General features: G+C 41.9%; 2 protein-coding genes across 2 annotated transcripts in view; one reads left to right on the forward strand and one right to left on the reverse strand.

Moving 5' to 3' along the window:
• GABRB3 (gamma-aminobutyric acid type A receptor subunit beta3) overlaps positions 1-26,263 on the reverse strand; it is a 196,113-nt gene that overhangs the window by 125,484 nt on the left and 44,366 nt on the right. The window lies entirely within an intron of this gene.
• GABRA5 (gamma-aminobutyric acid type A receptor subunit alpha5) overlaps positions 22,319-26,263 on the forward strand; it is a 55,632-nt gene continuing 51,687 nt past the window's right edge. Inside the window, exons 1-2 of the mRNA XM_069006191.1 lie at positions 22,319-22,394; positions 23,715-23,867. Of these exons, the coding sequence (XP_068862292.1) occupies positions 23,782-23,867 (86 nt within the window). The 5' untranslated portion in view covers positions 22,319-22,394; positions 23,715-23,781. The remainder of the gene's footprint in view (positions 22,395-23,714; positions 23,868-26,263) is intronic.

A 26,263-nucleotide genomic window follows, 5' to 3' on the forward strand; every position in this document is an offset into this window, starting at 1 on the left:
ACCTGACTTTGGTGCAGTAGCTGTTGGTTGCAACAGCAAAACCCAACTGTAAATCTTCCTCTCTAGAACAGCCGATTCTGGGCTTCTACCTCAAGATTGTTCAACCCACTTTGCAAACTCTTCCTCCAGAAACTTCAGAAGCAGTGAGGCAACTGCACCAATGAGTCAATAAAATTCACTTTTCCTAGGAGGTTCAACCCTTGCTAACCATGTTAGGTATTCAAGGGCATCACTGTCACATAGCGTGATAGGCACTAAGTAATTATTTTTAGTACCTAGAAGCCTATCAAGAAAAGTAAGAAAGTACAGACTGAAATGTCAAATGCAAAAATGGGAAACTGTGTTTAAAACTCCCAGGATATTGTAGACACAGTTATTGAATTACCATTGTAGATCTGCTGAAACTTCAGTAAGCAGCAGACGATGGAGGTTTTCAGTATAAATATGAGATTCACATAGCTATCTCTTATTTTTTAAAATATAAATTAAGTGGATGCAAGCCAAGTTTTCATAAATAATGCCGAAAATGTTTATGTATGAGAAGCTTAAACTATGTAGCTCTAGATGAAATAAATGTTTCAGTGAACATGATTTTAAACATGATTTATTCAAATGTTATGTTAAGTAAGCATTCAATATGCTTTTATGTAATACTGATGCCCAAGTTACATGTAATTATGATGACATTATAGCATCCTTGATCTTTCATAACCTCTCTAAAAATTCATTTTCCCAGCATCAAACTCCCCAAATAGTATGGAAGTGACAATGTCACATAGTATAAACAGTTACGAGAACAATACGCTTCAGGTCCAATTCTATGAGGGCTAGCCAGTCTTGACTCCTTTTGACATCAGCCAGAGATGGGAAGTTTAGCACTGCTCAGAAACATGCCAATGAATTAGCAAGTCTACAAACCTGTTTGCTAGCATTTCAGAGCAAGATAAGAAGGATGAAGCGAGAATCTGTCAAGTTGTGGACTTCTGTTTACTCCCATTTAATCACTGATATTTTTGAATCTGTCTAGTTCTAGTTCAAATTCTGCAGTTTCTATAGCATTATTTTAGTCCACAGAATTTATTTGCTCTTTTCTTTTTAACACATTCTATTTCCAAATATAAAAATAATAGGCATAGGGAAAGCCATGAAAATACACACAAGACCAGTGCCTAAATTTGCCATTATCCTTAAAGATCTCAGTGTCATTGCAGATAGTTTAGTGAAGGTTCCAGCTCCATGCTCAGCAGAGCTCAAAAAGGTAAACAAGTGCTAAGAACAATGAGGGAATTAATAGAACAAAATAGGATCAGCACAGTATTGTAGAAATCTGTGTTCTACCCACACCCTCAAAGCTTCGTGCTGTTCTCCTGCATCTCGAAGAGCTTGAGAGCTCAATAAACGCACAGGAAAGAGCTACAGGGATGATTAGAAGTATGGAATGGTATTGGTAGAAAGAAAAAGGTTTAGGCTGAGACACTTAAGTCTGGAAGGCATTTGAGGGAGGAGAGAGATGATGGATGTATATAAAGTCATAGTCTGCCTAAATGATTATTTGCTATTGCGCATATTATAACAAACAGAGAAGGACGCAGATGAACAGGCGGTCAGTTTAAAGCAAACAATATGAAGTCCTTTATCACACAATGCATAATCAAATTGTAGGGCTCATTGCCAGAGGAAGCTGTGGAGGTCAAAGATATAAATGGGCTCAAGAATCCATTAGACAAATGCATGAGAAGAAGATCCATCAATAGATATTAAGATCAATGTTGTGAATGCACCCTCTGCCTGAGGAAGTCCATAAACCTCAGACTGCTTGAAAATGAAAGTTTATAGCTGGGAAAGAGTTGGGTTTTATCTGTCCTGTTTTGTATGTCTTTCCCAAAGTACTACTACTGCCCGTTGTCAGACAACAGCAAACTGACACAACTTTGGCTTGATTCAGTATGGGAATGATTATCTTCAATGCAATCAGAAATACATGTTTCTGGTTTACTGTGAGCCCACAGTTAAATAACTTTCACACCTTAAAATGTCTGTTGTTTTCATTACTACAGTCTCCACAAATAAACCACTGATTTTACTTCTTTTACTTCAGAAATTCATTCAGTTGCATATTTTTGATTTTTATACTTTGATCCTCTGAAACACTTGCACACATCCCAGGGTGATAAAAAGTTTGCCAGTGTCCCTCCTAGCCCTCCTGAGGTATTAGAGGGCTGTTGTAAAACACGCATTTTCTCAGAAAGGAAAAATTTCAGATGCAGCTAGTACTCATAAAATCCTTTAGAAGTAAACCTCTTTACATTTCACAGACCAGAATATATGTTCAATAAGCATATCCGTATTATAAAATATGTGATGTATATTGAATTTTAATGTATATTTGGGTTCATGTCAATTTTGGTTCAAGAAGCAATTATGATTTTAAACAAAGCCTACTCTCTCAAGCTCTTCAATTCCTTATAAGTGTTTTGGGGTTGGTATTTTTTGTTTGTTTGTTTTTTTGGTGTTTTTTTTTTAAATTTTCAGAATGATAGTTAATAGTCTGGGGAAAATAAAAATTAATTCAGTAAGGATAGCTGATGTCATTCTTGAAAGCCTCATGACTGTGAAGGGTATCTTCCCACAGAGGGATTGAGTTTTCCATGCAAAGTACACAGAGGCAGAAGAGAGCCCTAAGTTCTCATTCAGGCATCCTAGTGGACATTGTGCATGTTTTTCAATGACCCATATTACAAAATTAAGAGGTCACCTTGGCCCAACATCATGACAGTTTTGACTGAAAGCAGGTGTTGCTAACATGCTCTTTGCTGAACTCAGAGCTGTTGTGCAACAGCCATGCCAATGAGCACATCTATTTGACAGGGCCCATTAGATACTCCTCAGGTACTTCTGCTGCTAAAATTTAAGGTGCCCTTGGTCTCCAAAGAAATTTCTGGGGCTCATTCCTTGGATTTTTTGGCATCCACAGAAAACCAAAAATATTTTTTTTGTAATAATGCTATGGAAAAGAACCCTGAACTAAGAAAAGGCATTTCCATGAAAGACTCGAGTATTTCGGTCATTTGAAAAAATATCATAAGGGAGAATAATTTCTTTATCCATTCTAAACCATGTTAAGTGCATGCAGTTATACACAAATACTTAAAATGGGTTATGAATCCCCTGACACACACTTTACAGATAAAACTAGTCTCCAGCTATGCTTGGAAGAACAATTTTAAGATGATGAAACCACATATGACCAGATGAAATAATCCCCTGGATATGTACATGGTAATACTTTCTCATAGGTTGCTACTGCTTTGCAAGTACTGATCAAAATAATTATTTTAAGTGATCTTTAGCTCTTTTGATTGTTTAGATAGGAGGTCTTTATAAATTCAAAGGCTGTCAGCCACAGTGTGTCAGGAAACTTGAATTTAAGAGCCCAGCCCTAACATTTATATTTCTCTGTTATGTTTCAGGGTTGGTTGTAGATGTTAAGAAAATTGCCTTTGGGATCTCTAAGTGCATTATATCATAGCCTCGAGCTGTACTTTCTTTTATCTGCTCTTCTTTAATCATCAGAAGTTTTGATTTAAAAGAGAAACAAGCTGGTAAAGAAGCCTATGCATCTTTGCATTTTCCCTACTTCACATCAAGTGTGAGGGTGAGAGAACTGTAAAGTGTAGTTAAATAGTCGTGGGAGTCTATGAAAGATTGAAAATGTTCTATAAATTGGAAAATATGGAAGTGTTCTTTGCTTTAAAAATGAATCAGAAGAACTAACACTGTTTTTATTGTACAGGATTTTGAGATGTGAATATGAATTCTTAAACTGTTCTGAATATACTGGGACATCCCCCTATCTGTTGCAGTAGTACTTTATTCTAAGGGGGCTTGGTTGAACTTTAGCAGCTAAAACTTTTTTTTTTTTAATGCAAAATAAACATCCAGTGACATTGGAATGGTCTCAGAGCTCATCTTGACATTGCTAAATATAAAAAAAAAACAAACCAAAAAGCTTTTTAAGGATAAAATTATTTATATCTTTTTATTAAAGTGATACTTCAAAATTCCCTCCATCTTTATTTGAAGACACTGTGAAGTGAGTCTGAAAAAAACACTTATGAAATCCATAGCACACACTTAAACACCTCTGTTTTGATTATCAAGTGTTTTGTAAACTCTTTATATTTATAAACTCTTTATATTCCTGAAATACTTCTCTATTGCCTGTAAGCAACAATAAAAAAATCATATTCATACCCCTTTATTCATATTCAATCTGTGTTTAGTCATCCACTAGAATCTCCAAATTGCCTGGCTTTGTTCATCATCATCTTTATAAATTGTACCATGCATGCAAGCTGGCTAAAAGGCCCTAACATAATTTTCAACTATATTTAGTCTTTTTCTCCCAAAGTTTTCAAATGCTGTGTTTACATATATATTAGACATTGTAAAACTGGGATGTCTGAAACCTCAGAGAGAAGAGTAGTTATTAATCTCCTTTTACATATCCCACTTGAGGAATATGGGGCAAACACTACAGAATTAAATCATTTATCAATGTCAGGCTGTGAGTCCTGGTTATAAGGTTTCCCTGGCAGATAGGGATGAGAATATCAGTCTCCTATGCCCAATACTTTGTTGTAACTTCTAGGAAACATAAATTATATTTTCCCATTTAGAAAGCAATTCTACATTAAACAGTGCTTTAGAAAAAATAAATCAATTAGACATCTATTTTACAGTATTTCAGACATCCTAATACCCTTAAGTTGGCATGCATAACTCTTATACCTACGTTTATTATATACGATTACATATCAATTAACATTTAACTCTAAGCTTTACATTGTTAGAATTTGAGAGTTACGGAGGAGTTGACTTTCCCTGGAATGCTGGGTACCCTTCAGCCAATGGGATACTTATTCCTTTATCACCACAAAGTTTCTCATTGCTCCCAAACTACCAGCCTGGCTTTATTTTTTTTCTCTTTTACCTTCCTAAACCCCTTGAAATTTTATCACGTGGACCTCAGGCAGAGCTGGACCTCTGATTGAGATCCAGAGCAGAATGGGACCATAGCAGGAGGGAATGAGAGGCTGGACCCTCTCACAGCCTTCCCAGTCCTTCTTTGCTGCTCAGCACAAGGGGATTCCTCTCTCTTTCAGTGGTTGTATAAGTACTTGTCCTCTTCTTACTCATTTTCTGTAAGTTTAGGGGGAATCACTGAATAGGATGTTTTGGTCTGTTCCTGTGTTCCAATTCTTATGTCCTTATAACTGTATAGACATTTGCCATTTCACTGGCTACACTTAGCAGCAGTTTTAAATCTGAACAGAATCTCTCAGTAGAAATATCCATAATGAAAGTAAGCTATAGTTCTCTGAACTTCAGACCAAATTTCCTTTTTGCTATAGAAATCAATGTCATATTATGCTTAAAAAATTTCTGTGCTTTTTCTTCAGTTAATGCAACCTAACAACTTGCAGAAAGTTTAAGACCTCACTCTTTAAAACAGTATCAAATTGAACAAAACACATACTTTGTCAGCCTTTATTCCCTCCTTAATATAATCCCTTCCATATTAAGTGTAATTGCTGCAAGTCCACAGTAATTAATACTAGATGGAAAGAGGAAATGAGGGAGCTGACAGCTTCTACATTTCCATGTGGTACATTCTAGCATATTTTCCAGTTGCCCTTCTGGAAAGAAGAATCTAGCTCTTGTAACAGAATTTTTTTTTCCTTTTAGTAATTTCTTTCTGATCTGTTTTCATTGACACTTATGCACACAATCCACTGTGAAAAATAAATAAAAAGCAGTAATACTTAGAAAAAGATAGTATTTTTCTAAGTAACAACTAACTATTTTTCTGCTAAATTAAGGGGATTATATGAAATGATGGGCCAGATTGTGCCTCACACAAACATGCATCCTCTGGAGGTTATGGCAAGCTGCACAGCCCACTGGGAGCTCTGGAGCTCCATTGGACATGGCAGACGTGCCAGATGCTGCACCTTTCTCAGGCATGTCCTTTTCGAGGGGTTTGGCCAGTGTGGAAGATGGCTAGGTTTTATTTTCCCATCTTGAAGGATGGTTGATAGGCCAGGAATGGGAGTGCAATGCTGACACAGTCCTCGGTAACATGCAGGACCACCTTGAAAGAGTGTGGGAGCAGACACACAGGTGTGCATGTGCCCCCACACATACACACACACCTCACATGTTGCAGTCACCCTCCTTGTCCCAAGGGCTGGCTAGCATTAGGTCAAACCTTCCCTTGGGAAATATCTCTTGTGGATGCTTATGAATGAATAAAAGTGCTTGAGATTTCCACCAGCTTTAAACTGTGATAAAACCAGAGTGTCTGTTGTTTTATCCACATGAGAGTGGAACTGTTTTTAAGTCTTATGTGACTTCATCTGTTGATAGTCAAAGAACACCCCAGATTAAACCAGGAATTCTCCTTAATACTGCTCCCCTAAGACCAGAAAGCTGGAGCCTACACAATGTCATAGGACACATTGCTGAATCTGGGGGCATGCCAGGCCCCAAATCTTCTCGTATTGTTCTCCAAAAAGTATTAAATGCCAGAGTACAACTCTGCTGCATGCAGCCTCTGAGTGGTCACTTAGCCCTGAATTTCTGCCTAACACTTCAGTGATTAGAAGCATGCTAAAGTATGAAGATACAGAAAATTGTGGTGAGGACGATGGGAATTGCTTGAGTACTCTGGCCGTTTCTGCATAGGAAGCTGGAATGCAAACATAGGGAGCTGGTGATATCCCAATTTAAAGAAAATACGGTGCAAATCTTGGTTTCATGCATGCAGCTCAGAGAGATAGAAAGAGCTAAAATACTTGCATAAATCCAGACTTCAGGAAAGACAACGTGGAGGAGACTGCATGATGGCATAGCATGAATTCAGGAGTCATTTTGCTAATAAATTCAATGGATCAACAAATTTACTTTGTTTTTTCATTGAAAAGACACCCACCATACTGTGGTACTGGATAGCAGCATCTACCAACCACCGTAAATAATTTGGTTAGCCTGCACTCTGGGGAACTCAAATAATCTTTGGATCTTGATGTACCATCTGCTAACAGGAGTAATTTTCCTTAGAATATTCTGATAATTCTGGATAATTTTCCCTAGAATTAGATAAGAAGAAATCTTTATAACGTGGGCGGCATGGGATATTTTAGGGCAGTTATTTCATATATTGATTAACAGAAGTCAGAAGATTTTACCAAAAAATTCATCTAACATCTAGGACAGACAACCTTACAAGAACAGATGGGTTAATCCTCAGTGTACCCTCAGCAATGTGGTAACATCTTTCTCAGTGACACTCCTAACGGCCACAATGAGTTCTCCCTGGAGCCTTCTCTTCTTCAAGCTGAACAGTCCCAACTCTTCCAGCTTGTCTTCATAGGAGAGGGACTCCAGCCCTCTGATCATTTTTGTAACCTCTTCTCAATCTGCTCCAATGGGTCCATACCTTTCCTGTGCTGGGGACCCGAGAACTGGATACAGCACTCCATAGAGAGGTAGAGTCCCCTCCCTCACCCTGCTGGCCACGCTGCTTTTGATGCAGCCCAGGATACATTTGGTTTTCTGGACTAGAAGTGAACACTGCTGGCTCATGTCCAGCCTCTCATCCACCAGCATCCACAAGTCCTCCTTGGCAGGGCTGGAGAATCAAGGCTGCTCTTGATCCTTTCATCCCACAGCCCGTATTGTTACCAGGGGTTGCCCTGACCCAGGTACATCACCTTACACTTGGCCTTGCTGAAGCTCATTACGTTCCCATGGACCCACTCCCAGAGCTTGTCCAGGTCCCTCTGGATGGTATCCCACCCTTTAGGAGTGTCACTGAGAAAGACTTGACCACATTTCTGGGCACAGAGTATTAACCCATGTCTTCTTGTAAGGTTCTTATCTATTTCCATGTGTAGATGTGCAGAGTTCTACACCCAAGCTTGCTTTTTGTTCTCTTCTCTTATTCTGCTCTGCTAGCTAGCTATGTCCTGTTACTATTAAAGAACATATGTACTGCTGCTATTAAAGAGCATTTCGTTCATGGTAAGTGACATTTTCACTAGAAGGATCTTAAATAGGGAGTAGATAATTCAATTTCCAGCTAAGAAAAAGAATAATAAATAAATAATGCCGAAGCTGTCTTTTTGTTCCTCCCTAATGGGAGGGTAATCATTAATCTTTTAGCCACTGGAGAAATACATTTAAGAAAAAAATGTGAGGATGATAATAATTAAAAATAAGACTGAAATGAAATTACGCACATTAGTAAAGTTACCAATACCATGGAGTGCCTACATGCAGGAGAGAGAATGACAGGGAAGGCTGTCATTATTTATGTAGGCATCTGAAGGCCTAACAGCAATGTAGCAGCAGTCATGTCTGCTTTCTTGTTTGTTTGGTTGTTTTTTTTTTAAAGATAGGAAATCTTCTGAATGATTCAGGCTATTAATATAATATGGAGCATTGCTCAGGTTTTCATGCTGTCACCTAGGTCTGGCCTTCCAAACACACTCAAGTGTCTCCATGCATCTCAACGAAAACAGTTACACAGCAAAACTTACAGCATCAAGCTCCTTTCCACACTTAATTCTTGCCTTTAAAATGTAAACCTGTGTGCAGTCATAACTGGTTAAATAAGCCACAATTGCATAGTTGCTGCTGGCCACCACAGATTCTGTTAAGACATCTTTTTTATTATAACCTTGCTTGTGGTGCTGCTCGCAGCTCCACATTGCATCTGGTGCTGAAGTACTGGTAGATGGTACGTTCTTTCTTCATTCAGGTTTTTCCCTGGTGTCACTCTGACCTTTTCAAAGTATATTCTGTGATATGAAAGATGACAGTGATCTCTCCTTCCCCTTAATCTCTTTCCCTGACACCAAGAAACAGACATCAGTGTTTCAATTTGGTTTTGATTACAAGCATCAGGGTCCTATTCCAGGAAGATGAGAGTTTTATGTTTAACTCCAAGTACAGCCAGGTTACAATCTCTATTCTCTAGACTGAATTCTTTGCATTTAGCACAGTCCCTGCTGAAATTCTACTTGTTGCAATTGTGTTCATCTCGTACTTTTCAACAGTAGCATTATTTCAGTGGCCACAATTTTCATGGGAGAGCATGGTAGGAGACTTTTTCCAATGAGCTCATCAGCAGCTAAAGTAAAAGGACATTTTTGGCTTCTCTTTCATGTGGGAACCCACATGAAAATTCACATTCAAATAATCCACATTCCATTTACTTTGCCATGTTTTCGAATATCTAGGCGCCTCTGAAGGTGTAGACATACCCAACAGCAAACACTAAGCAAAAGATACTAAATGAAATTTAGGCCATCAGATTCCTTCAGACAACAATGCAAAGAGTGATGTACTTTTGGCAAAGTTTTACTGAGCAGCAAGGCTGCCATGCTCACAACACGCTGAAGATTTCTTCACTGAAATCTCTTTTACAGTCTTCCTTTTTATATGCAAACTATTTTAAAAATGTTTTCAATGTGAGAGAGCAGATGTTTAATTCATAAGTGACCAGAGGTAACAGCCATCCCTAACAATAATTCTGTGCCTATTGTTTATATCCTGCTCATAGCTGGCAGCACCATTCGTTAAGTGAAAAGTAAAAACCTAAAGGACAAAGTGTTGCAAATATGTTTCCACTGAGTTAATCACTGCTGTAATTTTGCATGTAGGTTCAGTTGCCAAAAATTCACATGCCTAGAGTGAATTATGTGTGTAGGTCATAAGATCAGGGCCTATAAAGAAACACTTATGGAAATAATTTTCTCCAAAATACTTGCTTGTGAAGGTTTTCAGTATAAGCAGCAAGAGAAAAAGTATTTTAAGATATAAATTTAAATATCCTTTGAGGACATATAGTACATTGTTTTATGCAGTGTATTCTTATTATTTCAAATAGATCTTAAATATCACAGATAAGAACATCAAGTAAATGTTTAGAAATGTGTAGAGCTAGATTACAATAAAACATGCTCCTTTATTAGATACACTGAAGGGCTGTAAGTGTTATGCAGTGGATGATTTCCTGTTATATCAAGACTACTGCAAATATCACGATTCTAATTTGATATGTCCTAATTTTAAATATAGCACCACCAAATGGGGTGCAGATCAGACTAACAAATCTATGCACACTCTGTCCTGGCAGAGCATAGATTTTCTTCTATAGAGAAAAGTAAGTATGACTCAAAACTATACTCAAAGGAGACCCATTGGGGGACTGCTGCACTAACACATCATATACACAAGTACAAAATAGAGAATTGCAGAACTGCAGAATGGTTGTGGTTGGAAAGTACCTCTGGAAATTGTCTAGTTTAAGCCCCCTGCTAAAGCAGGTCCACCTAGAGCATGTTGAACAAGATTGCATTCAGGCAGGTTTGAACATCTCCTCAGAAGGAGACTGTACAATCTAGGCAATCTGTTCTAGTGCTCTGTCACCCTCAAAGTAAAGACTTTTTTCTCATACTCAGAGAGGACTTCCTGTGTTTCCATTTGGGCCCAATGGCTCTTGTCCTGTTGCTGGACATCACTGACAAGTGTCTGGACCCATCCTCTTGGCACCCAGCCTTAAGACACTTGTATTATCAATACAAATGTCAATTTGTTTTCATCAGTAAGATACCCTCTCATTTTTCTGCAGGTTAAACAGTCCCAGACCCCTCAGCCTTTCCTCATAAGAGAGATGATCTATTCCCTAATTATCTTCATAGCCCTTCACTGGACTGTGTCAAGTAGTTCCTTCTATTTCTTGAATGTGGAAGTCCAGAACTGGACACAGTAATACTGATGCTGCCTCACTGGGATTGATTAGAGGATGAGGATCACCTCTCTTGACCTGCTGGCCTCACTATTCCTAATGCATCCCAGGACACTATTGGCCTTCTTGGCCCCACTGTTGGCTCATGGACAGCTTGTTGTCCACCAGGACCCCCAGGCCCTTCTTTGCAGAGCTGCTTTCCAGCAGGTCAGCCCCAGCCTGTGCTGCTGCCCAGGGCTGTTCCTCCCCTGGTGCAGGACCCTGCATTTGCCTTTGTTGGACTTCATTAGGTTCCTCTCTGCCCAACTCTCCAGCCTGTCCAAGTCTCACTGAGTGGCAGAAGAGCCTTCTGGTGTGTCACTCATCCCTCCCTGTCTTGTATCATTAGCAAACTTGCTGAGGGCACACTCTATCCCTTCATCCAGGTCACTGATGAATCAGTTGACCAAGACTGGTCCCAGTGCTGAGTTCTGGGGAACACTGCTTGTGCAGGTCTACAAACAGACTCAATGCCACTGGTCACAACCTTCTGAGCTCTGCCTTTCATCCCATTGTCAATCCATGTGCTCATCTCACTGTGTGCTCATTCTCACTGTGCACTCATCTAACCCACACTTTCTGAGCTTACCTGTGAGGTTCTTATGGGAGACAGTGTCAAAAGCCTTGCTAAAGATAAGGGAGACAACAGGCACTTCTTCTCCCTCATCTACCCAGCCAGAAAGATAACACAGAGACCTCTGAACAATGTAATTGAAAAGGGATGTTTGGCAGCTTGTTTTGCAGATTGCACATGCTTTTAACAGATGTGATGGCAATGGTCTAATAAGCAGTTAAACTGTAGGATAAACATGCTCAGATTACCAAAGTTTGAAGTGTTAGCGTTCCACCATGTACAGTGGCCTTCATTGTTTTTCTTGCTTCTTTCAACAGCAGAAATTCATTTGTTAAGAGAGGACCCCTTATGGGGAATTTTATTTGTATACAAAGAGAAAGGCACTGTATTGTACAAGTCACCTACCTTGAAACTAATCTTAGAACTCAGAAAAATGCAATATAAGAACGTGAATATAATGGTGAGACCACAACAGCTATTAAAAAACAAACAAACAAAAAAAAAACCAACCAAAAACCAAAAAACCACGTTAGATAGTTTTTCCTGTTTTTCAGACAGAAATAATTGCACATGAAGAATGATACATGTCCATAGCCACAATGTCATTTTTTGAGTAACGCATCCTCGCTCTCTTATGGCAGGGGGCAGGTCACTACACCTAAACATGTGCCTGCACAGATGACAATTCTCTCAGAAGAAAATTATGATGTCTGCCAAAAATCAAGAGCTTTGGAATTGAAGAACACTAGAACCTAAATGGATGATGAAATCGTAACTGTACTTTCCTGTAAATCAGTATTAAGATTTTCTTGAAATCTGTCTTTACCTCCCTTTTTTCCCCCAAGGAACCCTTTATCATTCATTACACAGGATAAGTAGGTACTGATTACACAGCACCTACTGAATAAGCAGCTACTTAGAAAAGTAATCTTCACCAGCCAATTAGCAGTGCCTTATTTACTGCACACCCAAAGCCTGTTGTAAATACAGAATTATTCATTTTTTCACCGTCTTTTCTGGGCCACTCATCACTGTAGTATTTGCATGCCTCAAGAACACAGACGAATTTATCGCTGCCGAAAGATAGGAAACCATTATTATTATTCCCATTTTACAGCTGAAGAGATAGGGACTTGCCTGGAGCTACACAGTGAATTAGCGGCAGAGTAAGGATTAAAATTCATGGCCTGCAACCCTGAGCACTTTACTGGAGATTGCACTGCCTTGCATCCAGAGGTGCTGAGAAACCACGGCTCTCACCAACTTTGTCTACCATTTCAAGTGCTCTATAAGCCTTGGGCAGCCCAAGCTGGTCATCCATAAAATAAGACATACAGTTAAAGGTCAGCTGCCAGAATTTCGGAGTTATCTTCACATTGAGACTAATACTTCAGTCCAGTGCTTACGAAAGGGCTCACCCAAACCTGGATGAATGCCTTAGCTACCAGGCTGCTGGTGGTTCCAGGGTGGGTAATTTATTTTTCCATGATGTAAATGCTGGAACTCAAAAAGCTGTGATAAAAGCACCATAATCTGATTTCCAAAAAATGGCACTTTATGATGAAACACAGTTAAGAGTGAAAAACTAACTGACAGGCTCTCCTGGCTTCAGCAAAGGTAGAATTTCTTCTCAGTAGCTGTTACAGTGCTGTGCTGTGTATTTGGAATGAGAACGGTGTTGATAACACACTGATGTTTTGGTTTTTTGCTAAGTTGTTTTTATCCTAAGTCAGGGACATTTTCCTTGTCTCATGCTCTGCCAGTGATGAGGTACACAAAAGAAATTGCAAGGGAGCATAGCTGGGACAGATGGCCCAAACTGACCAAAGGAATATTCCACACCATAGAATGTCATGAGTGGCATATAAGCTAGGGGAGTTACCCTAAGGGGGGCTGACCTGGGTTTGGGAAGGGGGCTTAAATCGTGAGAGGCCTTTTGGACACCCAATGTGAGGCACAAAGGGCTGAGATAAAAGACAGATCCGACCAGAGTGTGTTAAAAGAAACATGACACAGGCCTAATTTCTCTTCTTGGATTCTTCACCTGAAACTCATTCCCTCCTGCTGTCTTGGACATATCCAGGATGCTGCCCCAGAACTCGACACAAAAAGCATCTGATTAACATTTGACAGCTTTTGTTTTGTTCTTTTTAGTAAACTGGGAAAACACCAGTAGATCAAACTTCAGTCATTCTAGTGGTCATGTTTTATTTAAGTCACTGTTTTCTCTTTGAAGCTACTCTTTTGATCTCTTCTGTGCAACTGAGATGCTGTGCTCATTGACCATTCCCACTTTTTGGCTGCTAAAATTAACATGGCTGTTAGCTCCTTGCATCTGCAAGTGATCTATTGAGATAAGCAGGTAAAGTTTCTCACAGAAACTGACCAGCAGTCTGTGATCCATTCCAAGTATATAGCCCCAAACTAATCCTCTAGTTTTCAGCTGCTGAAGATGAAAGGCATGGCAATAAATCCAGTTTATGTTACTTAAGCAAACAGTCTTCTTTCTCATAAATATGCAGCCAATAGAGTTGTTGTGGACTTTAAAGAAGGACCAGACACAATAGATGTGCATCCCTGTCCCTCCAGTACAGCACAAGCTGTCAAGAAAAACACTCTGCACCTAGGAATGAACTTGAATCTGCTCCATCCTAAATATGCTCAACACTCAATCACCTCTGTAAAACTGGAACACTCTAAGAGGAGAGAACAAGGAAAACCCTCAAAAAATTCCCAAAGTCCAAAAAGAAAATGACTGCCCACAGCAAAGAGTTAATTTGACTTTCTCACAGCGCAAGAGAATGTCCAAAGCATGGGTTATATGATAGCTCCTCCCAGCTGTTCTTAAGTCTTTCTGCAATTATAGCCTCCTCTTCCATCCCACTGAGTTTTCAGAAATATTAAAACCAAAATGCTGATTAACTCTGGTGTTTTAGTCTACTTTTTTCTATCGACTAATACAAATTGGCAAATTTGAGCCTGCACTGCAGTTGTTTTGTGAGCAAGCCACCTGCATTTTTCATTGAATAAATTTGTGATGAAAAAAAAAAAGAAAGCCTCTATTTAATATTTGTGCCAAATCTCATTCTTCAGATTCAAACAAACTCTCATTGACTGAGTCATAATTACTGGGTCACACTCCAGGCATAACCTCAGCTGATGTATGGGTGTAGTTCTGCTGCCCTTCACTTGGCCAATTTATACTGCATGAAAATCTGGCTTACTGAATGATATACATAATATATGTTACTATTTTTATGTTTCTGAATTCTACTGCACTGGGACTGAAAAAGTAATTTCCTACAAAGCTGTAGGACTGGCAGCACCTGCATTCATGTGGTATATTATAATGGTTGCTATAGTTCAATCATTAATATTTAACATCCTGTAAATATTTTGAAATCAATATCTTTTCCAAAACAAGGCACTGTCAGGTCATTTCCTTTTTTTTTTTTTTAACAGCTCTGTTCACTTTCAAAAGTTAATTCTAGACAAAACAATTTAAAAACTAATTTTTCTTGAAATTTTATTAATTATAGTACTTGAATCTATACAACAGAAGTCACATTTAATGGAATTCGGAACTGCTGAGAACATTTATTCCCACCTAACCTTTGCCAATAAATTCAGTCTCAAAATCAGTACATTGCAAATCCCAAAATAAATGTAAGTAGTGTCTACAGCTTTCCAAATGGTATGCATTAATGTATTTTCCTGTAGCAACAGCTAATTATTGTAATGAATCATGAACAGGGCGACTTGAAAGCTTATGTGAAATTTTACAGAAGTGGATACTAATATTTGTTGGCATCTTTGACAGTTACCTATATTGATCAGAAACAGAAATAATGAGTTCTGTCAGTGTGCCCAGCACTCATATAAACAACACAGGGAAATGCAGTAAATACGGAAACTACAGCAGCCAAAAAAAGACCTGAGCTCATCACAATGACCTAAAACATGCTAATCCAATCTCATCCAAGTATTTACACAGCCAAAACCCAGCTGACAGTTGATATGTACATACATGTATCAATAGGCATAAATATGTAGAGTTTATAACCTAAACATGAGAGAGAGGGATACATGCATATGTATGTATAATAGAATTCACAGATTTATTCTGAATCTCAAATAGATTTTGGTACCTCTTGTCTGTATTTAACTAATTTCTGAACTTCAAATACTTGGTTCTTAACATCAGTAAATACATTATTTTACTATAGTCCTACATTGTCCATTAGTACACTCACCTTCCATCCATTATGAATATTTAAATACATGCTTAATAAAGAATTTATCAACATTGATCCTTTCCTCTTAGTTCAATGAATTTCTGTGTAGCTCCTTCTAAGATTTGTTCTCTCCTTCCTCTTACGAAGGAATTAGATGTACAGTAGCATATGCATAAAGCCTTGAATATTGATGCAGAGCTCTCATGCTCCAGTTTAAGCCTGATTAAGATTTCTTTAGGAATCATATTCATGAAGCTGAATTGTTGTGGTTATTCTCCACAAAGCACTTTCTTAATTGGATGGGTATTTGCTCCACTGTATCATTAAAGGTGTGCTCTATCCTCACAAGGAGTGCACCATGCAGTGTCTTACTTACAGTAAATTTGCACCCAAACCATCAGATTATGGAAAATGCTACCCTAATGACCCATTATTTTTCAGTTGTAGGTATAACTGCTACTCTACCTACCTAAAATACTAACCAGTAAATTTAACCATTTTGAAGAAATTAACTTAAGGTATTTTATATATGATAGGGTCATAAAATTCTGGCTCATGGGTTTTCTGAGTTGATGCTCACTTGTGTGCAAAAATCTTGTGTCCACAAACTTATCTCTGCTAAAAGCACAGTGCCAACAAGAGAAGAAACCAGGGGAAGATTCAAGGTGAGATAACAGCAGGCCCTTGTTTATGGGATATAAAACTCATGGAAGAGTTTTATGGAGTTTATGGATACCCAGAAAAAATAGCCTGCATTCTTACAACACAAGAGGAAAGCAAAACAGAAAGTCACAGTTCATAGTACTACGGAAATTTCTGGACTGTGTGATGCAGGAGAGATTTTTGTTACCTAGCCCCTCTGCCTCCCAAATCTAAGACCATGAACCAGGATGTGTTGTAAATCCCTTTGGCTTCCATTATTTGTCTTTCAAGGGCAGACTTTGGTAGGCTGCTGGAACAGGGAACAGATTTCACATCTGAACCTAGCAAGGATGTGAATAAAACCACAATTCTTCCACAGGAAAAATATTTGTAAGGAGGTTTGACCCTTCACTCTGAGTTTTCATTGCTATCCACTGGTGTGGAGGAAATTCTCTCTTTTCCAGGGCAGAGGCGAAAAGGGTCCATCTCAGTGGCAAGCTGAACTGATATAAACAAATGGTCAAAACATGTGTAACATTTCCCTGCAAAGGCACTGCAGGGGCAGTGACAGGCCTCATGAACCCCACCATCAGCCCCCCAGCTGGGTTAACCTGTAGGGAGGAGAGAATGGGTATGGGACAAAGGAACTGTAAGGAGTCAAACAACAAAGTGGGTTTGGAGGAAAAGGAACCCCTTTATATGGGTACAGAAAGACAGGGATGTCACTTTAAGTAACAATCTTTGCTTTAATGCTCCGACCCAAGAGTCAGAGCATTAAAACCTTAAAATGGGCTAAAAAATGTTGGAAATGTTCTCCACTTCTTTGGGTGTGGGAGGTATCTCTAGGAAACATTTTGCTGGTCTAATGGGGCAAAGTCTCTAATACAAAGGTATTACATTTCTTGGCAGACACTTTTGAGAAGTAAGGCTGCCAGCATCTGGGGTTCTAGTCTTGGAGTAGGGACCTCTGTAAGGTGCCCAGAGTGGTTTTCAGAAACAGTGAATCTTAGGACATTCTATAAATCCATGACAACACTATTCAGGCACACCCTGAACATTTGCTCGGGTGTTAGTCTAATATGTGAAAATGGACTGAAGGCTGCCCATAGCAGACAGGATGAACTGCCAAAGAGAAAATGCAGCCTTTCATTCATTTCTAAACTGAATCCGTGCAGAAAGCACCCTCATCAGGATTAGATTTAGATGAAGTTTTTAACACCTTTGAACCTGCAGATTGGGGAATCACAACAAACAGCACACAGAGGCATCAGTGTCCCTTGCTAAATATGTTGCTTCTCACAATCAGCTGAAATTTTGCTGGAACACAGCAGGCAGGCATCTGCCTTTTTGGGCAGTGGCTCCACTGATGTCTTCTGTGCTACACAAAAAGGGACCAACTCTATCTCTGAGCAATCCTTCCCAGTGTTACTCTGCCCCCAGCCACACTTCAAAAAACTCAGTTAAGTAGTTCCCTACTGCCACTGGGATGCACAGAACAAACCACCAAAACATCAGGTCCTAAATGCAGCTCTGTCTGTGGCATGGCCCAGCAGACAAGTGAAATGCAGCAAACTGGTCATGTCTTATGGTGTTCATGGCATTATAGAGGGGGCATACATGAGGGAAAAAAAGGCTATCAATATCCCTCCTTATCATTCAGAATTTCACCAAATGCTTCAAAGTCTATCAGACTCTAATACCTCTCACATCAGCAAGGTTGTTTGTATCATTTCACTACTAGACACAGTTGTGAAATGGTTTGGAGAAATGAACAGAGAGTTTCACAGGATGGCACAGTTTTCATAGCTTACAGGATCACAGGATGGCTGAGGCTGGAGGGCATCTCTGGAGGTTACCAAGGCCCCCCTCCTGCTCAAACAGGGTCAGCTACAGCGGGTTTCCCAGAATCATTTACCTTCAAGTTTTGTCTCCACAGACAGAGATTTCACAACTTCTCTGGGCAACCTGTTCCTATGTTTGACCACCCTCAAAGTAAAAACCTATTTTCTTGTATTCAGGTGGAATGTAATTTTTTTAATTTGTGCCCACTATACCTTTTCCTGTCACAGAATCATTTAGGTTGGAAAAGACCTCCAAGATCATCAAGTCGAACCTTTGAGTGGTCACCACCTTGTCAATTAGGCCATGGCACTAAATGCCACATCCAGTCGTTTCTTGAACACCTCCAGGGATGGTGACTCCACCACTTCCCTGGGCGGCTCTTCCCAATACTTAACTACTCTTTCTGTGAAGAAATTCTTCCTGATGTCCAACCCAAACCTTTCCTGGTGCAGTTTGAAGTCATTTCCTCTCATCCTGTCATTGGTTGTTCGGGAGCAGAAGCCGACCCCCACCTGGCTACAGCCTCCTTTCAGGGGTCGTAGAGAGTGATAAGGTCACCCCTGAGCCTCCTCTTCTCCAGGCTGAACAACCCCAGCTCCCTCAGCCGCTCCTCATAGGACTTACTGTCAGTCAGTAGCACTAAGCAAAGTCTGTCTCCCTCTTTTTCAGCCACCTGCCCTCAGGTATTTACACCCATGGATAAAGATCCCTCAGCTTTTTCTTCTCCTGTCCAGACAATCTCAGCTCTCTCTGCCTCACCTTCATAGTGGAGACACCCCAGTCCTTTAATAACTTTCTTGGTCTTCTGCTCAACCTTTTCCACCATGTGCACGTCTCTCTTATACTGGAGAACTCTGGTGTGTCTCACCTGGGCTCAATAGAGTCTTGACTTCAGTCTTTACAGACACTAGTAAGGAAGGGAGTGAAAACAAGACTTTCACCCTTTGCTCAGATCCAGTCTCTGCACTGAGTGGCTGAGTCTGTATTAGCTGATGATTAGGGGTTCCTTCAATGATTGATGAATTCAGACTGCTCTCTATTGGAAAAGGATTTGTATCACCAAAGTCACTGTTCCAAGTGCTGCCTTTTGTGGAATCTTAGCTAGGAGGCCAAAGGTAAAAGACTTCAAGAGAATAGGCAGTCCCCCCCCCCCCCCCCCCCCCCCACCTAGATGATGGAATTGAATTGTTTTGGTAGAAGAGAATGCCTCTGAAGAGGCTACTTGCAGCAATTCCCACAGCATGTCACACCTCCGTGCAATTTCATGAGTTCTCTGTAACTCTCCTGGAAGAAGGAATGACCTGATCAATTATAGAGACACCTCTGGCTACTGGCAAAACAGGCCATTTTCTAACAGAGCGTTGCAGTGAGGGGCTGGCGTGTATTTCCCAGTGAGCTCCTGAGCATGTGCCATAGTTTCAAACCACAGTCCAATTTGCCTGCACTATTGTTTCAGTCCCATGTAAAGGACGATCGACCTCCAATGCATTCATCTCTGCAAATAAGCAACATTACTTAATGAAACAGGGAGAACTGTCAGAGACGGACCACACAAACTTCTCCCAAATTTGAAAGAAAATCACTGTATGGAATGGCCATGTTGGTATTTTGCTACACGCCCGCACAGAGAACAATCAACCAAATAAAACATTTCCCTGACCCTAATAGAAAGCATTTGATTCACATACTAAATTCAACGTATCCTTTAAAACGTGACAAGAAGGCTGAGGATACAAACAGGGTGTGAATCACAAGGGAGTGTCTGAAGAAACACACAGCGGAGGACGTGCAATACCGTCGCCTTCATAGCAGCGACCTGTCTCTTGCCGGCAGTAACTGCGATCACAGGCCAAAGCCGCTGTCCTGCCGGGATCCAGCCCGCAGACCTGTGCAGTCAGTGTCTGACCAGCCCGGTTCGTGCCCACCGAGCGAGCGGTGCCCGGCTGGCCCCGCTCCCGTCCCCCGCCGCCGGGGCCGCCGCTTGCGTGGGGCTGTGCTGCCCTCCGGCGGCCGCGGCACGAACAGCGGCCCCTGGCCGAGGTCGCCCACCCGGGGACGGTGGCACGGCGGGAGGAGCGGGTGGGCTCGCCGCGGCGTGGGTGGCACCGCTATGCGGGACACCGGCACTTCTCAGCTCAGTGTTTCGCCGAGTAAGGCGCTTTCGTGGTGTCCTTGCCCGTGGCAGGGGTTGGAACTAGGTGATGTCTAAGACCCCTTTCCAACTCAAACCGTTCTGTGATTCCATCATTCTCGTTTATCTTTCATTTTTCTTTAAGCTTTCCTTAAACATTTTCTTGCTATTCTGCTCCCCCAGCTCCTAAACGCTTTCTCCCTTTGGTGCTGAGAAGCGGATCCGCAGCATATGGCTTCGCGGAGAAGATCTAGGGAGTCGGAGGAACGGGGACTCAGTTCTGCTCGTTAAGGAGCTGGAGCGAGAGGCCGAAGCACACAGCTGTCACCCACTTGCACCAAAGTCTAGGCCAATATTCCTACATATCTCTTTTGTACAATTATTTAAAGATCGCGTATTTTTACAACATCACCTATATAGAGATATAAATAGTTTGTTCTAGAAATCAATGCATTGCAAAAATATGATTTAAACACTCCTAGGAAAGAACATTATCATGAGAAACTACTGGCGCTTCATACTACTTAACTCAGATATTTTTAAGCACTGGGAAAGCTGTTCTGATAGCAACATTCATTCACAACTTCATATTTATTGAAGTCACTAAGGAACAACGAAGAACAACGTATGTCATTGGCTCTGCATTCAAGATCATAAATCATTGCTATAAAACTCGAACACAGCTAAGCACCAGATAGAGCCATTGAACCATAGACCGGTTTGGGTTGAAAGGGACCTTAAAAGATCGTCTAATTCAATCCCTGATAAGTCTCAAGGGAATGCTGAAGAGGGGAATTACAAAGAACTGCCCAAGAAAATGCTACTCGATTGATACTAGGAAAATGATTCATTGTTTACATAGAAAATTCTCCCTGGGGCAACATTTCTGATTTTGTTAGGTGGGAAAAAATGTAAACTGAAATTTCTAAGGACCAGTTTTCAACTCAGATGGTGCAGACTGGGAACTAGGCACACATAGAGCAGCACCCTCTGTGGCAATGAGCTACAGAACTAATATTGATTTCAGTGGAGGTATTAATTTCATAGAGCTTTTATATGGATACAGGGAAAAAACTAGTGCTTCATTGATCCATAACGTTGCCTGAAAGACATACACTACCTCACTGGATCTGATAATTTAATAACTGAGTTTGGAGTGTTACTTTGAAATACAGTCACAGCAGTATATACAGAAATCATGTATTATCAGCTGTAACATGCGCATGCTGCAAAACGTTGCATTCATCTCAAGGAATCCCCAGGAACTGGGACTATATAAAACTCATTTCATCTTTCACGTAGTTCAAAATGCACCTGCAAGCACATTATATATGTGACTTGAACATAGAGCGAGTGTAATGCTCCTATCATTGAAGCTGTGAAACAGTGCATCCATTTTTCAGGAATAGCACCACGCACAATCACAAGGATACCTCGAAGTTATTGCAGGTCTCCTGGAATTTGTAATACTGATAGATAAACTATGGATGTCTAATAATGAGGATGTAAAAAAGAGAGTTTATGTTGTGGATATAAACCTACCACTTCAGCATTTAATGGTTTAGGCCAGGTCCACTGGAAGAGTAGAGCTAAGATCTGGATATGTAGGGATGTGTGTATACATAAGTACGCTCATACACGTGTGGTGCAACGAGCCTATATACCGGCAAGCCTCGGCCGTGCCCCTGCCCCACGGTCACACCACACCTGCACGCCCGGGCTGTGGCAGAGGCTCCCTCTCCCCGAGGACGGTCGGTGCCGGCCGGGCTCGCCCGGAACCCTGCCCCGGGGGCGCTCGGCGGGGGCTGCTCGCGGGAGACCAGTGCGGAGAGCTCGGGGAGCCGCTGAAGCCTCCCGGGGCTGCGAAGGGTCCGGGAGCGGCCCCTTGCCGGGAGGTCCCCGCCGGGGTGCCCGAGGGTCGGGCGCGCCCCGCACACCGCCCCGCGCTCCCGGCCGCGGGCTCCGCGCGGGGGCGGCGCGGGCGCGGCGCTGCGGCGGGGCCGCGCCTGCCAGCGGCCGGGAGGCAGCGCCGCCGCTCCCGCTCCGCTCCTGCTGCCGCTCCGCAACTTTCGGGCAAACACTGCCCCCTCGTCCTCGTCCCCCCGCCGGCGGCTGGTAAGCGCCGGGCTGCCGCGCCCGGCCGGGCAGGTGGAGGGCGGCAGGGAGCCCCGGTCAGCCCCACGGGCGGGCACCGCCGCGCCCCGCGCCGCGCACATGGCCGCGGGAAACTTCGGCCGGCGGGCGGGGCGGGGGCAATCCCGGAGTGCCGTGGGGACTGGGGAGGGAAGACGGGAAGGAGCGGCGGAACGGGCACGGGCGGGCAGGTGCCACCCTCCGCGGAGCGGAGCGGTGCGCGTCGCCCCGGGCGCAGTGCGCGGGCGGCGGCGGCGAGTGAGCGACGGTCGCCGGACAGGTGCGGGCGGGCCGGGGCTGCGGGCAGAGAGCGGCGGCCCCGCAGTGCCCGGTGCGGAGCGAGCGGGACCCGGTGCGGGGCAGCGCGGGCCGGGCGGGGGAGCCCCGGGGGGCGGCTTTTGGTTCGGGCGTTTTGCCTTGCGGCGCCGGCGGGGTGGGAAAACAAGTTGCTGAGCGATGTAGCACGGGGGCACAGGGTTCAGGTGGAAAATCCAGGCAATTCCTCTCTGGGTGTGTTTCTGGGGGCTGTTTTGGGGTTTTTGTTGGGTTCTGGGTGCTTTGTTTGTTTTTTGTTTTGCTGGCTTTTGGGGGGTTTTGTTGTGGTTTTGGTTTTTTTTTGTTTGTTTTTAATAGGGCACAGAGGAAAACGTTAGTGCACAATGCTGAAATTGGTGATCTGGTCGCTGAGGCAGGTATCCAAAAAGCAGCAGTCGCTGGAGCAGCTACATTACTGTCGTTCTTCGTGCTAGCGTGAGGTTTATGTGCCTTTGAGAGGAAGGTCACTTTTTACCCTTTCCCCCCCCCCCCCCAACAACCCACCCTCCTTTTGCTAAGCCGTGCATCAGCAGCATGAATTCCAAGAAGCAGTAGGTGTTTCTTGGCATTTCAACTGGGATTTTGGAAAGGGAAGCCGGGTATTTAATGGGAAAAAATTGCGATGGAAGGAAAGGATGCGGAGGCTGCACACAGCCCTGGGTTTGCAGGCATGTGGAAGTTGTTGAAATAGGTAAAGGGTTGAAATTGGCATTTGGAAAATGGTGGCTATTTCTTTAGTTACTTGTACCACAGATAAATATAGGGAAAAGCTGGGCCACAAAGAATTTTTTCTGTTTTGCAGTTTGCTGTCAGCAGAAGGTAAAACATGTCCTTGAAAATACACAATTTTACATAAACAGCTGATGTTTACATAAGCCTAGATAAGTTTGTGAAAAACGCAGATAGCAAAAGATGCGGTGTTAGCTGAACTCCGCTATCCTGCTCTCTGTCCATGCAATAATTTATCAATTTTTTGTATTGTTGCAGTGTAAGAACAGAGTGAACAGCTGCACCTTCACCAAAGCCACCACCTGCGTTCCTCTTCTCCTCTGGAATGGACAATGGGATGGTCTCTGACTTTATCATGATCAAAAACTTCTTCCTCTTCTGCGTTTCCATGAGTTTAGCCAGCCACTTCGGGTGAGTTGCCAGTTGCATTTGAATTTCTGCTCTGGGTTTTTTAAGGAAATGAGAAACCTTGGCTCCGTGTGGTACAGGGCAGCTGAACAAAACAAGCTGGCTTTGCATTTCATCTTAAGGTTCTGGTGTCAGGGGGAAGGGAGTGATTTGATCTCCTGTTCATATTTGCTCTCTTGTATCAGTTCTTTCTGTCTGCAGTGCTGTTGCAGAAAGGCTTGTGGGGCAAACGAAGCTCAGACCAGGCCTACAGCTGCTGAGTGCTCTGTCCGGGGTTTAGCACAGCCGGGGTCTGTGGTGCCCTCTGCCCCTGTGTCTGTGATGTGAGGGTCTTGCACTTTCCTGCTCACCTGATGAGTGTTGGTTATAGGCAGTAGTGCAAAAAATCCCCCAAAACTGCAACAGTGGGACTTGATGCATGTTACTAGCTGGTACAGGCTTTCTTCCTGAGTGACCTAAGATAGTGACTGCTTAGAAGGATGTCTGAGTTTGAAACTTGTTAGAATAATTAGAAATCGTGTTTCCCCAAAGCATATAGCAAGGAATCCTGTTTCCTTTTTTTGCTTTGGATGCTTTCCTGATGGTGATATTCTGAAAACTGTATCAAAGAGATACTCTGACTGTAGCTCTCAGAAAATGAAAAATAAAGTCAGAAACCCTCTGTTTATATGTTTTTCTTATACCCAGAGATCTTAAGAACTTTCCAAATATGAGCTATACAATGGGATCTGGAAAAAGCATTTTGCAAGTGCTTGGGAAACGTAGGTTGATTCTTCTTTGTGGAGGAGAACAATTATTTATGATTTCACCAGAAAAAAATGAATCCTCCCAACATGCTGATTCACAAGCACACCCATCAATTCCTTGCTATAAGAAGATACAAAATGGAGATGCAAATCAGTTTCGGATTTCAAGCAAACTGATTTGTTCCAGATTGGAACAAGGAGAAAGACCAAACTTTGAGTGATGACTGTCTATGCTGTAAGCAAAGGAAGCTTAGCCTGGTATCCAGAACATGTCCTGTGTAGGTAGGCAGAAGCCTGTGACCTGGGAGGTTTATATGAACAGTTGTAGGACTGCACTCTACAAAGGATGCAAGGAGTTGCACACTCATTTATTCCCCTTGGAAAAATCTGGTCCTGCTTTCACCATGGTCTAAGGCTAAAGTCTCCCAGGATTTTGTGACAGAATTTAAGAAAAAAGTGATAGAGTGGGACTGGCTTTAAACTTGTCTTTACATTATTGTAGTTTGACAAAGTATTTCCACATTGAGAAAATTGTGGTGACTGTAACCGTAAGTCCTTCTTGGAAGTTTCTCATTCCTGCAGAAGGCAGCATATTGCAATAGTTGAGTGTGACCTGCTTGGTGTGTGGGTTTTCTAAGTGTGTTTCTCCTCTAACAGATAGACAAGGATGCAAAAAAACCCGAACCAAACAACCCAAAACTGAGAAGATTTAACTCCCTTTCAACTGCAAAGCAAATACTGAATCAAAGTCCCAGGTAGAAATCAGTGTGACCTGTAACCTGCAGATAACCAGAATAGGAGAGTTAGAGGAAACTAGGACACTTGTTTTCTGCAAGTTAGTCGAAAAGCTTCTGTGCACTAAAATGAGATCATCCCATAAATTCCCCCCACTCCACCCCCCTCGCCCCCCATTTCTGATCTAGTAATTTTAGTCCAGGCCTGCAGAGATAAGCAGCTCCAATTCACTGCACCATTCACACACTGCCTTAGGGCTGAATTTTGACCCTGCTCAAAAGACAGAGGATGCTCCAGCGCTTCTGCTTCAGAGGCAGAAGCAGTTTCAGAGTGTAATTTGTTAAGTGCTTTGGGACTGACTTCAGGACAGAGCAGTACAATTAACATGTAGGCTGTTGTATTAACTGCAGGAATTTAATACTGATAACACTGTTGCTACCAGGTCCTTCTTTATTAGCTTCATCCATGTTTCTACTGTGCTGTTATATTGCAGTGTGTTTTGCAATGTGCTAGATAAAAATGATTGGTCAAAGGAGCACAAATTAAAAAACAAAATACTGTAGGACATTACAGATGAAGGCAGATATTTTTCTACAGTTCTCCATAGTCATTCCATATTTATATTAAATCATAAATACGGTTTTTGCTGAGATAGCCAAAGACACCTTGGGGGATTTTGATGCACAATGCATGGCAAAATAAACAGAAATTATGTATTTCAATCTACTAGGCTACTTGAGAAATCTCAGCAAAAGACTGTGATTAATGTTTAACATAAATGTGTAATGACTATCGAGAATTATCCACATTAGTAGGCAGTAGAGGAGGACTGTAGACATAATTGGTAGCAGCTATCTAAAGAAAAATCACTGAATTAAAATTCAAAGATATAGACTAACTGAGAAGAGGTTGTGAAGT

Source organism: Aphelocoma coerulescens, chromosome 1 (genome assembly GCF_041296385.1).
Source record: "Aphelocoma coerulescens isolate FSJ_1873_10779 chromosome 1, UR_Acoe_1.0, whole genome shotgun sequence".
In the NCBI taxonomy this organism is placed as follows: domain Eukaryota; kingdom Metazoa; phylum Chordata; class Aves; order Passeriformes; family Corvidae; genus Aphelocoma; species Aphelocoma coerulescens.